The sequence below is a fragment of the Fundulus heteroclitus genome, unplaced genomic scaffold (genome assembly GCF_011125445.2).
Source record: "Fundulus heteroclitus isolate FHET01 unplaced genomic scaffold, MU-UCD_Fhet_4.1 scaffold_211, whole genome shotgun sequence".
In the NCBI taxonomy this organism is placed as follows: domain Eukaryota; kingdom Metazoa; phylum Chordata; class Actinopteri; order Cyprinodontiformes; family Fundulidae; genus Fundulus; species Fundulus heteroclitus.
Window position 1 is genome coordinate 46,378 of NW_023396623.1, and position 12,815 is coordinate 59,192.

The window sequence follows — 12,815 nt, forward strand, 5'->3', positions numbered from 1 at the left end:
TCCACAAAATGAGGAAATGACACAAAGCAATTCTGTAGTATTACACTCCTTGATCAGATCTGGTTCTGAACTTGTGTCATAATCCAACATAGACCAAAATCCAAACCTTATAATTTGTGCCTGTCATGGCTGTGAAGATTGTTGCAAGAAGGGGTTGGCAATGATGTTACAAGAAGAGGAACTTAATGTGTGGGAAAGAATATTTATATGCACCAGTAAAAGGTCAGCTGGCAATGAAGACGATTGTTTCAGAGCTGTGAATGGGAACAGATGTTCACTGCAAACGCCATAAGGGAGAAACAAGAATGTTACAGATTACTTTTTCTACTCTTTTCAAACTATTCAAAACCTTAAGACATATGTTGTATAAACGTTTATGTAAAATTCTTCCTCTAAAAATACATTGAAGGAAAATTTAAATCCTTAAGTAACAACCACTTTCTTTTGCACACTAGATACTATTACGTGTGAGCCAGGGTTTTTTTGCCCTTGGTTTGTATTCCTTTGTGTTTTTCTCCATAACCTTCTATGTTTCTTATGTGTTTAGGCATTGTCATTGCTTTGTTCTTCCCTTAAGTTTTTCCCAGGCTGTTCTGCATCCCTCCAATTAGTCTTGCTAGCTACCAAGTCACTGATCCGTTTGTTTAGATGTTCATGTACTTTTGGGAAGTAGAAACAAGGATTTACTGCACTGAGGACTGCAGAGACTCACTCAGAGTTTAGCTCCTTAGCTCTCTTGGGCTCCTGCATGTTGAGATAAATCTTGTGGCTGAGCTGTCAGTGACTGAACCACAGTCCTTGTTCAACTTCTGCTCTGGGGGGGTCTGGTCAGTGTCCCCCCTCCCGCTCCTTTAACTTGGATTTGTGGCCAAATTCCACAATTTATCTTCTCTGTCCTTTGACTTTCACATACTGTTGTAACGGTAAAGTTTCCATTTAATCATTATCCCTACACAGGTTATATTCTAGTGACCATTCTAAACATCACTGCCCATGCATTACTAATAAAAAGGTTTATTTCTCAAACATTAATCTGCATGTACATTTTTTTACCAATTTTTTGTATAATCTGATTGAATTTGACTTTGGGAAGTGCCTTGAAATGACGTATCGTGTATTTATTTATATAAATTGAATTGAATTGAAAGTGGATTTCTAAAAAGGACAATTCCATTTGGGTGGCTAAATTTATTCTTGACTTTTTTCATTAATTATGTTATATGCTTTCAACTGTGGGCTTCACATGAGAAACTGGCATGTTTCATTGGAGACTTCCCCATCTTTACTCTAAGCCTAAACAGTCCAAAGCCCCTCTGAGTTATGTATATTCCTTCTGGTTGTTACACAAGCAAATTAGAAACTTTGCATAAAACCAGTAAGTATTTCATATACATTATACCATATAGACAGTAACACATGGTGCTGGTAGTGGGGAGGTTTAGGGGAAGTTTTGCTTCTTCAGGGCCAAGTTGACTCACCATAACTGATCACTTAGACAACTTTATTGTCATTTTATATGTACAGAGTGCATAGGGAACGAAATTTCGTTGCATGCAGTTTATGACAGAGTGATGAGAATGCAGGTAGAATAAGGAAACATTACAATATAAAGTGCAGCAGTGATCAGAATGTAACAATGCAGGAGAAAAACTGTGCAAAACATTGTGCAGAACAATGTTCAGCTATTGTTTATATGCAACAATAATGGTGCAAAAAGGCATTTGTATGGAAACGTATGGTGCAGTGCAAAATAATATGTGCAAAAATGCAGTAAATGTTGAGTTATTTGCTTTTCAAATGGATAGTAAAAGTTTAGCAACGTTGTTAGTGCCAAAAAAATTATGCAAATGTGGTGCAGAGTCCAGTATAGAGTTAAACAGTCTGATGGCAACAGGGAAACAGGGAACAACACTTTTCATCATGAAAAGTGTGAAAGCTGATAGAAACTTTAGTTCAGTCAACCATTTTTCACATTTTAGACATACGATAAACCTTCTTAAAATTCCCAAATAGACGAGTTTAGTGATTGCTGGTTCTCTCTGTTTTGTATTGGTGTCACTTTTTAAAGTTATACTACAGATTTTTGCTCTGCACAGATATTCCTTCGCATAAACATTCTATATGTGTTTGAGTACAAACAGTGCTGTGTTTGTTTGCTAAATGTGCATAGCAAAATGGCAGTGTTGAACTGGAATTCTTCAGGACAAACACATGAACTGTTACACCCGTGGATAAGGGCTCCACATGTCCGTAGTGAAAAAATGGAGTGTCGAAAAGCAGAACAAAGGTGGCGAAACACTGGACTCCAGTCTGAAGTTGAAAAACCATAATAGCATTGTTGCTAATGAGACGGACTAAAAAAAACAAATATTTCATAAAAAATGTAAAACTTTGGATGTTTGAATGGAGTCTTGTCTGAAACAGAATCTTTTGGAAAAATAGCACCTTGGTTTTTGTAATCTCAGATGCTGACTGAAAAATACCAGGTAACCTTTGGTTTAATTCTCTAGTTCACCTTAAGTTACCTTCTTCCAGTTGTGGTGGAACGTTAAGAAAATATTCTGAACCGTCATTTTGTGTCTGTTCCTCCTGTAATGGTTTTACAAATTGCTAAATCATTCTTACTAAGGTCTTCATTATGTGGTATCTAACTATACATATTCAGTACTTTTATCAAGCTCTTGCAAAAGCTTAAACTTTTACATTTCAGGAATTTTTTCGCAAGTATGCAAAACATGTTAACCTCCAAAAGTTTGAAGCTAACTATTTGCTGCTCAATTAAAGTTTGATTCATTTCATTAACACACTTTTAGGGTTGCTTTATTTTGGCCTTTACTTCAAAAAACTTGTATTGAACAAGACACAAACTGATCACACATCTATTGCTAATCTTCCCCTCAGGTTTGAAAAATTTTGGAAAATATTTAAGTTTTAGCAGTTACACAGGACTGATCTGTTCAAAGAGTTTCAGCTCCACGTAAACGCCACGTTGGTTTACCTCGGTCAAACATTAAAACAGTGAAACACATTAAAAACAAACCATTTCAAACTTTCCCTGCTTAAATCTGCCAAACCTGCGTCTTTGAGTTTGCTTGGTAGACTTTGGGTGGTCCGTTTGGAAGGAGTTGCTTCAGATCAAAGCTGGCTCGGGGCAGCAAGCAAGCACTAGCTCAGTGGAAACTCCTTGTGCATACTATCCTGGTATGTGCTTTACACGGTCTCCGATGGACTGCGCTCAGTCAGAAGTGTTTCCTTTGGGTTTGTGCCAGCTGTGGCCGCTGGTGAGGAGGGAGTGTACCAATGTTTAGGCACCGTACAGCCGTCGGGAAACTGTCGTGTGTAGTTTTGGCTCAGCTTTCCTGCGACAGCCAAGAAAGGTTAAAAGCAGATCGTTTCCAGGGCAGTTGGCTGTTTAAGTTCTGAAGTTGGTTTTGCAGAGAACAGACATTACATAGCATTGCCAGCACTGCAAATGTTTGCAGGCATCCAAGCTCCATTCGGACCCAGGTGGGTGTCCCTCAAATGTTGCTGTTAAAAATCAGCATGCCAAAGAGAGTGTTTGCCCGTGGCCAGGGTTTTTTTTTATACAGTGGCACCCCGTGCTGTGAGAACAGGCCCCTGATGCCTATAAACATATCACGTTTCATGTCGCTCTCAACTTACAGTCTGATTTATCCCCCATGGCTGATTGCACAACAGGGTGGAGAACTCAGTGAAATTGAACTCAAAGGTTATTAAAAATGTTCAAGCTTGAATGAGCCAAGTTTGACATATCTCTATCCTGCCTGATTCCTACCTTGTCCAGTTCCTCTGCCTGCCTAAACCTGCTTCCTCTGTCTAACCCTGATTAAAAGGATTGCCCTGGCCACTGACTGAACTTGCAGATCTGATCACTGCCTCTCTGACCAAGAGTACCACAAAATCAATTCAACCTAATCTTGCTAACTACTCAGTCTCTGCGTCCATCTGCTCCTGAAGCATGTCAGGACAATCTCACCAGAACAGTATGGACCCAGCTGAGCAGGGGCCTGCTCCCACCTCAGATGTCCAATCCCTGGGGGACCGCATCAGGATAGTGCATTGGGGCAAAGTGAACACAGGTTCACTGGGCTGGAGATGGCCAACCAGACCACTCACATCGAACTTGCACAGTTGACGACACAGGTAGCTCACTTCACATCTTTGCTTCCCTCTGTTGCAGTGTCACAATCTGCTCAAGTTCCCCAGAACGATTCCATGCACTAGGCTGTTGAATAATACCTTTTTCTGTCGGATTGCTGTCTGTCTTACCAGTAAATTATTAGATGTAAAAAAGAACATAACTGGTTTGTGTGTTTAGTTCTTTTTAAACATTTATGTTGGATTCTACACTCTAAATGTAATTAGCCTGAACTCTGAGGATACCAGGTTGCAAAACCTTCTGGTCTTTTAAGTTAAAGCTGGAATTTATTTGTGGTTGATGTAATTTCCAGATCCAAGTCTCATACAGTAATTAAATCAAACAGAACATGCTACAGTTTGACATAAAAGAAACGATGAATGCATGGAAAAGTACCTCGAAGGATGTGATGCTGTGGACTGCTTGTCTGCCAAAGACCTTGAGAACATCGTTAAAGGGCATCATTTCACTAGATGTATAAACTATCATTTTAGGATTGAAGCACTGATAATGAATAATAAAGCAATTTTCATAGAATCATGTTAACGTGTTCTTTGTGGATCAAAACTTGACCAGTAAATAAAATGTACGTCAGTATTACCTCCACATCTTATGGTGGCTATAGTGCATGTCGTGAAACCTTCCACTCCATAATGCCCAGCTGCTTTTTGTGTCCTTTTATTGTCTTAAAAATGTTGTTGTGCCCTGAAGCCACTGAAAACGTAGAAAACACACGAAGACGAACTTGTTTCAATGCTACAGAAATTTAATTTTGCATTAGAAAACAGGGTAAGGTTTAGTTGAGCTAAAAGCATTCTTTCCAGACTACATTCCATTTGCTCTTTGCCAAGTGACCAAAGAGACAATCCACCTCCTGAATCTGGTTGCTTCACTCATTACTCAGCGTTACAGCAGCGGGAGAAAAGAAAAGAAGAGTAGAATTGATTAGACGTCTTGGTTGGGATGTTCCTTCAGCTCTGGTCTTAACCCCGTACACAGACAAACGGGTATCAGTGTGAGCATGGGTAGTCAAAAAGCACAGAAGCACTCATTGATCCAGTAATCTGTTCTACATTAGATGGTAATAGCGGGTAATCTGTCTTCTCTGGATGATGTCACAGTTAACAGAACGTCAGACCAGGTGTACCTACTATGAAGAAAAAAGAGAGAGAGCAAAAAGTTAAAAGCTGAAATGACAACAGTCATTTCAATGTAATGCAATGCAAAACTGGAGAACAGTAGACTGAAGAACAGTAGAACTCAGTAGAGTGAGAAAAATAGGCCCTGATGTCCTCCAGTAACCTAAGCCTATAGCAGCATAACTATAGAGGTAGCTCAGGGTTAACATGAGCCACTCTAACTATAAGCTTTGTCAAAAAGGAAAGTTTTAAGATTAATCTTAAAAGTAGACAGGGTGTCTGCCTCATGGACCAAAACTGGGAGTTGGTTCCACAGGAGAGGAGCCTGATAGCTAAAGGATCTGCCTCCCATTCTACTTTTAGAGACTCTAGGAACCACCAGCAGACCTGCAGTCTGAGAGCGAAGTGCTCTGTTAGGAACATACGGGGTAATCAGAGCTCTGATATATGATGGAGCTTGATTATTAAGAGCTTTATATGTGAGGAGGAGAATTTTAAATTCTATTCTTGATTTAACAGGAAGCCAATGAATGCAGAACGCAATGACGAAGTCACACCGTTAACAAAGACATCTATTTGTGAATGGGAAGAAACAACATTGCTGCTATCTGCAGGGTATTTCTGCAATACTGACGATTTTAAAAGGGAGACAGACTCTTTAAAGTTTGATGCAGCATTGTGCGATAGAGATCTACTATAATGGAACCCTCTTTTGAGGGTGAAGAACTCACTTAGATTAAACTCAAATGTTATTAAAAAATGATCAGATAGGACAGGGTTGTGAGGAAATACTGTTAATTCTTCACAATCAATGCCGTATGTCAGCACAAGGTCTAAAGTATGTAGCCAAGAGTGCGTCGGTTTATGCACATTTTAAGCAAAACCAATTGAATCTAGGATAGTTTTAAAGGCTACACTAAGGTTATCACATTCTGTGTCAACATGAATGTTGAAATCCCCCACTATAATAACCTTGTCAGTGTTTATCACCAAATCAGATAAGAAGTCTGACAACTGATCCAAAAACTGAGAGTAAGGGCCCGGTGGACGATACAAAACAACAAACAGAATAGGTTTTATTGCTTTGCAATTGGGACAAGGGAAACTGAGGGTTAAATGTTCAAAATAACTGTAGTTATTAGTTGGCCTGGGACTAATTAATAAATCAGACTGAAAGATGGTTGCCACTCCTCCTCCTCTTTCCACAGATCTGGGAATGTGGAAATTTGAATAATTGGAGGGAGTTGACTCATTTATACTAACGTAGTCCTCTTGTAGCCAGGTTTCTGTGCGACAAAATAAATCAATATGTTTATCAGAAATCAATTCATTAGTCTTTGGAGGGAGAGACCTTATATTTAATAGACCACATTTAATTGTTTTATTTTTTGGTTCAAGGTCAGCCATAGATTTTTATGATTTGTTCCTTTTAGATCAGTTTTTGATCTAAAAAACTGACACCGTTGGCAAGGGACATGACACCCTTGTCAAGTTCCTTATTGGTGCAGTTCTCACAGCCATGACAAGGGGAAAAGATAAGGCATTAATCTGGGGTTATTATCAGTAATGATGCAATTTTAGGTTAAAGATTTTTAAATTCTGTGTTGTTTTCTGCATCAATTCCCTTTTTTATGGTCAGTTCCTCATTTTGTGGAAGATTGTAACATCACAAGCTGTATTTATACCTCCTGTGATCCCAGTATGAAGGCTAGAAGTGCTGGCTGGCACAGAGCAAAGGTTCAATCTACATCAGGTTTGCTACAAACTTTCTGTTCATCATCATTACTGGTTCTACTGGGACTGTGATTATTGCTAATACATTGCTTTTTTGACTTTAAGGTGTAAATCTGCATAATCTCCACCATGAAGATATTGACTCTGCCGTTTCTACTCTTGGCCTTGATGGCTCTGAGCCAAGCTGCCGGTGAGTTTGTCTTTAAATATGGATTCTAACTGTAATGTTTTTCTTTTCTCTCAACATCATAACAAGCTTATGGTACAGCCTTAACTACCTCTGATACAGAGAAAGAAGGAATCCCCTCAGCCGTACATTTGTTATGAAAGTTTAATTGTTGAGCTGACGTTAAATCGTGGTATTAAGTTAAAACGATAGTTTACTGACAATTAACAATGTTTCAGAGTATTTGGTTTAATATATTAATTAAATCTTAAGGTTCTCCAGTTGCTGTGGCTGAAAGTGAGACTAAAGAAATTCCTGCAGAAGGTGAGCTCAACGTTTCTCCATATTGGTTTAATGGGCAAAAACTCGTAACATGAAATTCTGTGTCAAATATGATTGAATATTTTCTAATATCAGCTTTCATGGAATATCAAATGTGTGATATGTTAAGCTTTAGACAAACTATTTTATTTTAGGATTTAAGTATTTCAGCTTTATTTATTCCCCACTCCTTTTGTTGGCAGCCCGAGAAATAGAGTCAAAGTCTTAAGTTCTCAGAAGTCAAAGTCTAATTGATTTTGGCCACACATAAAGTTGTACAATGCTGGACTCTCTCCATAGAAACATTACATGAATGCAATGGAGATCTCAATGAAATATCATAAAATAAATAAATGAATGCTATCCTTTCACACAGACTAATCAGTATATGTGAAATATCAATTCAAACACAGCTGATAACAAGTAAATGACTATTATAAAGGGCCGATTCTAACAAGTAGTATATTTCAGTGTACTATTTTAGTTATATTTAGTGAGAAAATCTGTCGGTTTTCCAGCTGCCAATGATCAACCTGAGACTCTTCCAGAAGGTGAGCTCCCGTTTCCCATATTTCTGATTGTGGAAACGTTTTTTTAACATGGCATTCTGCGGGATCACATAAGTGTGATATGTCCTTTTGATATTTCTTTAATTGAAAAACCAATGTCTTAAAATAATTGCATCACTAACAGTGTTGGACAAACTGTTCCCATTCAAGGAGCCTGTTTCATTGTAACGTGTTGATGATATTTAATGATAAATCCTGCAGGTTCTCCCGATGAAAACGACAAAACTGAGAATGAGGAAACCGTTTCAGAAGGTCAGTTCATGTTTTCCCACTTTTGTAATCTTGTATTCATTTAACGACTTCCATTGTAATCAAGTAAAAGGGATGAATTACTTTGTAAATCCAGGTTTCCTAAATATTACTACTGTAAAAAAACAAACCTGTCACTTACAGAGAAAAAAAAATCCATTTTGAAAACTTTAGAAGCGGCAATAATTAAATCAAAACCTTTAGAAGAACCACACATGTTTGCTGGTGTTTGTTGTTCTGGACAAAAGGGATAAAAGAAAATAGGTTTGTAAGAGGAAAAGTTTAAAAAGGACTAAAATATATGTTGAAGCCACTTACTAAAAAGATATAGACGTACGAAATTTTATCATTTTATCCCCCTTCTTATTCTAAATTCAAAGTGAATGGGATCTCTTGCATCCAGTAGGCATTGGCATTTATTAAACTAAATTTGAAAAAAAAAGTATTTTGCAGAAAGAACAACTTAAATCGCTTTGTGGGTGTTCAAAATACACTCAAAAAGCTTTCTAAATGATAAAAAAATAGAAGAAACAGGCAAACAAAACCTCTTTATGTTTTGGATTTACAGTCATTTGCATATCCTTATTTTACAGAAATCATATTACTTATTTTAAGTGTTGAGTTCATTGGTGAGATTGTTAAATGTTTCAATTACATTTGGGAAAGTTTTGATTTCTCTCTTACCAATGCGTGCTGCACACCTTTTTTTAACTGGACCTATAACTCTGTTAAATGAAAAAACGGAAAAAAAACAAGAAACACAAGAAAAACGACATTATTTTTCTTCTTGGGATGCATTACTAACCAGCATCATCTTGTCATCTTTATTTGTTGATTTAGACATTTGTTTTGCACCAATTTAAGGATTTCAGTGTTGTCAAGCAAATTTAATAAATTATAAAATTTTAGCTAATTTTAGACTACACCATTTAGAATTTTCATTGATCATTGGTATTGTTGCATTTTATGAGCAATTGTTAGCACAAAAACTGAGAAAAGAATGACGTGTAAAGTGTAAATAAGCGACTCTGTATGTTTGTCAGTAAACTCTGACCTGGTCAAGAGGTCTGGATATTGTCCCGATGGCTGGTATGAGCACAAACGCCGCTGCTTCCGCTTCATGCCAAAACCCATGAGATGGGCTCAAGCTGAGGTTCGAATGTCACCATGCACACCCTTCCCTTGCACACGCTGTTAAATGATGTTCTGCTTTACCGCAACTCTCTGTTTGACTCCACCGCAGAAAAACTGTGTGTCCATGGGGGCGAACCTTGCGTCTATCCACAACATTGACGAGTACCATTTTGTCCAAGACTTGATACGGCGTGCAACACATTCGTTAAAAGAAGCATGGATCGGAGGCGCTGATGCAGAGGAGGTATGTTTAACAGAACAGTCGGATGTTTGGAGAAACACTGAATAATATCTACAGAACATTCATTTTATGTTTTTTTTTTCTTTATAGCGTGGGGTTTGGTTGTGGAGTGATGGAAGTGCTTCCCACTACACCAACTGGTGCCGTGGAGAGCCCAGTTTTGGACAACACTGTTTGCAGATGAACTATAGCAGTAAGTTAACGTCTCAAACTTCTGAATGTGTTACTGACAGAGAGCAAGATATTGCTGAATTTTTCAATTGTTCTTGGTAACTCACAGGGAAACCCTGGTGTTTTAGGAAAGGGTTTCAAGCATTGGTGACATGCAAATAAGGATTAATTAGGCACCACCTTTATTATGAAATAAAAAGTAATTACCACATCTTGTCTCTCATAAAATGTGTCAGACTTTGGATTTTTCAGCCTCCTCAATCCATTTTTGGTTTACTTAAGTTAGTCTCCTAATATCTAAACCATAGGGTGTTAGTAAAGCCGGGCTTAAACTGTACGAGTTTTTGCCCTTTTCAGGCCGATTCTTCAGTCGTGTGAGCATTTTTTGAATCGGGCCGAATTTGCCGTCCGGGTGGGTGCGGGCCGGGCGGACGGTCGGCCGTGCCGCGCGGCCTCCGGTGCGTCTCGTCTTTCCTCTCTCCCCTCCATTCTCCCCGACGCCCCGTGCCTCCCGTCCCGATTCACACTCCATTCAGAAAAATTTCAGACATTCATAATAATACTAGCTTCCTTACCGTGACACACGATTTCCAGAGATGATTCTGCTTAGCAGTGTGATGAACCTCAGTGTCTGTCGTTGTTTCCTGCGTCTGTAAATCCTTATTAGACGTTTGTTTGTCTTATCCACTTCCCAAAAGCCGACTCTATGTCTAACCATAACATCCTGAATGTTATGGGAGCCGCCGTTTTGATTTGCTGCTTCCGCCTTCAATCCCAGAGAGCAGCAGTACCGCAGATCGTCACTAAGAGGCGAGGAGCAACCAAGGAACCGGGATAGCGTGGTGTGTAAACGGTCGTCTTGGCTTGGTTAACTGACTGGTCTCGACTTGGCTCGGTTAAAAAAGTGTAGTGTAAACGGGCCTTATAAGTACCACGACTGAAAAACTCGTACAGTGTATGCCCGGCTTTAGGTGACTTTGTATGTACGTCCTAATGCTTTTGTCTGTCTGTTGTGACGTCATGCTGGTTTCTTATGTTATTTAAGGATTCTTTGGCCACAGCTCTTTGCTCTCGTTGCCAGTCAGTACAATATGTGTCATTTTCATCCAATAAGACTAATTCATGTTAGTCTGTTTATCAAAGTCCCCGGCCCCTCAGATGTGCAGGCATGAACATCCCGCTAACATAGCAATGCCAACGAAAGAGTCAGATAGCAAATATAACAAGACGGAAGAGAATGGTGCAGAAGAAGAACATTTTTTAATTTATTTACAAAATAATTTCATGAGGCTTTCTATGAAGGGACAGATGCAAATAAAGAAACTTCACGACCGACCAGACGTGAAAATTCAGCAGTAGACAAGTAACTGTGGATTAACTCCTCTTTGAAAAGAGATTGTTGTTGTAATCCTCGGCCTGTAGTCCTGTCCGACCGCCAGTTGTAGAGCTCTGATTCACCATATTGTTATTGTTTCTAGATGCCAAGTGCTGGGATAATTTGGGTTGTCATGAATACCGTCCTTTCGTCTGTGCCAAGAGAGTCTGGCGGTTCCGGGGTTCACACAGAGGAATGGTGTCAGCGCCACAACCACAGGATGTGCTTCGGTGTTTGTTTCCAAATTCATCTTATAAGCCCTAACCCTCTGAGATAACCCAAAGGGGCTCTTTCTACCTTTTCAAAGCTTCGCTCATTACTCTCTCTCTCTGCAACGCAACCAAAGGAATGAAGCGACAAGAAACAGCATCTGGATTTTCTCTGTTTAAAAATAAACCTTTGAAGCATCAGAATGAAATGGTCTGTGTGTGTTTCAATTATTATGCTTTAGTCTTCCTTTATCTAAAAAAATTTTTAGATTTCCTTAATCTAAAAAAAATAATTTAAGAAGGTAACATACTGTACCAAATTTGCAGTAAGCCTCTCCAAGTTTTGTAGAAGATCTGTAATGAACAGTTTTGCCATATATTAAACAAAAAAAGTAATGCACTCAAGTATAATAAGGTCCTTCCTGGCTTACCTGACAGCCCAGTAGAGAAAAACAAAACTGGCAAAAGGTTAGAACTAAACAAAGGATATTCCTGGATCAGTTTATTTTAAAGTGATAAAAGCACCATCTCCAGCCATATATGTGAGTTGAATTAAATGGACTGTCTCTTTAAGGCAGTGGATTCCATCATCATTGCCTGTGCAAATTCCCAGTTATCCGGGTCATGGCAACAGCAAACAGGCTTAAATCGGATGCAACCCAATTTTCGCTCAGTTTTTTCTGAAAACGTTTCAACACCTATTCGGGAGTCTTTGTCAATTCTGGTGTCCCTTTAAGGCAGTGGATTATTAAAATTGTTTTGTTGTAAAAGGATTTTAAGCATAATTGTATTGATTCTTATGTATAATGCATACATTTATACTGTTTACAAAAGGCCTGTCATGTTTTGAGCCAATTTCCAGACCCACATGCAGAATCACTCTGGAGACCGGTTAAAGTGAAGACGTTTTAGTTACAATATATGAAAGGATTCAGTAAAGGGTATCGAATCCACCAAGAACACCTCGGCATTTACGGAATCCGCTTCCGGGTACGTCTTCAGAGGATAGAGATTAGTTAACAATCTGTAAGGGGCAGGCGCGGAAAATAATGGGAGGAGAGAACTTACTTTGCCGTAGTTGGTAAGAGCGGGTGGAGGAGTTAGGAGTCAGAACTGGTGAAAAGGTAATGGCCCAGGGTCCGAGAGAACAAGGGTGAGTTCAGGTAAGGTTGATATCTTGGAGTGAGCAACACGCTGGAGAGCACGCAGACAGGTAAAGGAGACTGGGGACACCACGAAGCTGCAACGGCAGCACACAAGTCTTACTTAGCGACATATCTGAAGGAAACTTGAGATCATCAAATAATGGTCTGAAACACACAAATAAAACAATCCTGAGACGAAGATC

General features: G+C 39.0%; 1 protein-coding gene across 2 annotated transcripts; it reads left to right on the top strand.

Annotated features, from left to right (window-relative positions):
- The first annotated feature begins 6,998 nt into the window (after positions 1–6,998).
- LOC118556285 (galactose-specific lectin nattectin-like) lies at positions 6,999–11,670 on the top strand. Of its 2 annotated transcripts, XM_036129756.1 has the most exons (9): positions 6,999–7,051; positions 7,138–7,222; positions 7,472–7,522; positions 8,038–8,070; positions 8,290–8,340; positions 9,381–9,490; positions 9,581–9,715; positions 9,803–9,905; positions 11,362–11,670. In XM_036129756.1, exons 2-9 carry the CDS (start codon positions 7,162–7,164, stop codon positions 11,520–11,522), a joined length of 705 nt encoding a protein of 234 aa, XP_035985649.1. In that variant the 5' UTR covers positions 6,999–7,051; positions 7,138–7,161; the 3' UTR covers positions 11,523–11,670. The 2 variants fall into 2 exon arrangements, with proteins under 2 accessions (XP_035985649.1, XP_035985650.1); XM_036129757.1 differs by lacking the exon at positions 8,038–8,070.
- Positions 11,671–12,815: the final 1,145 nt, after the last annotated feature.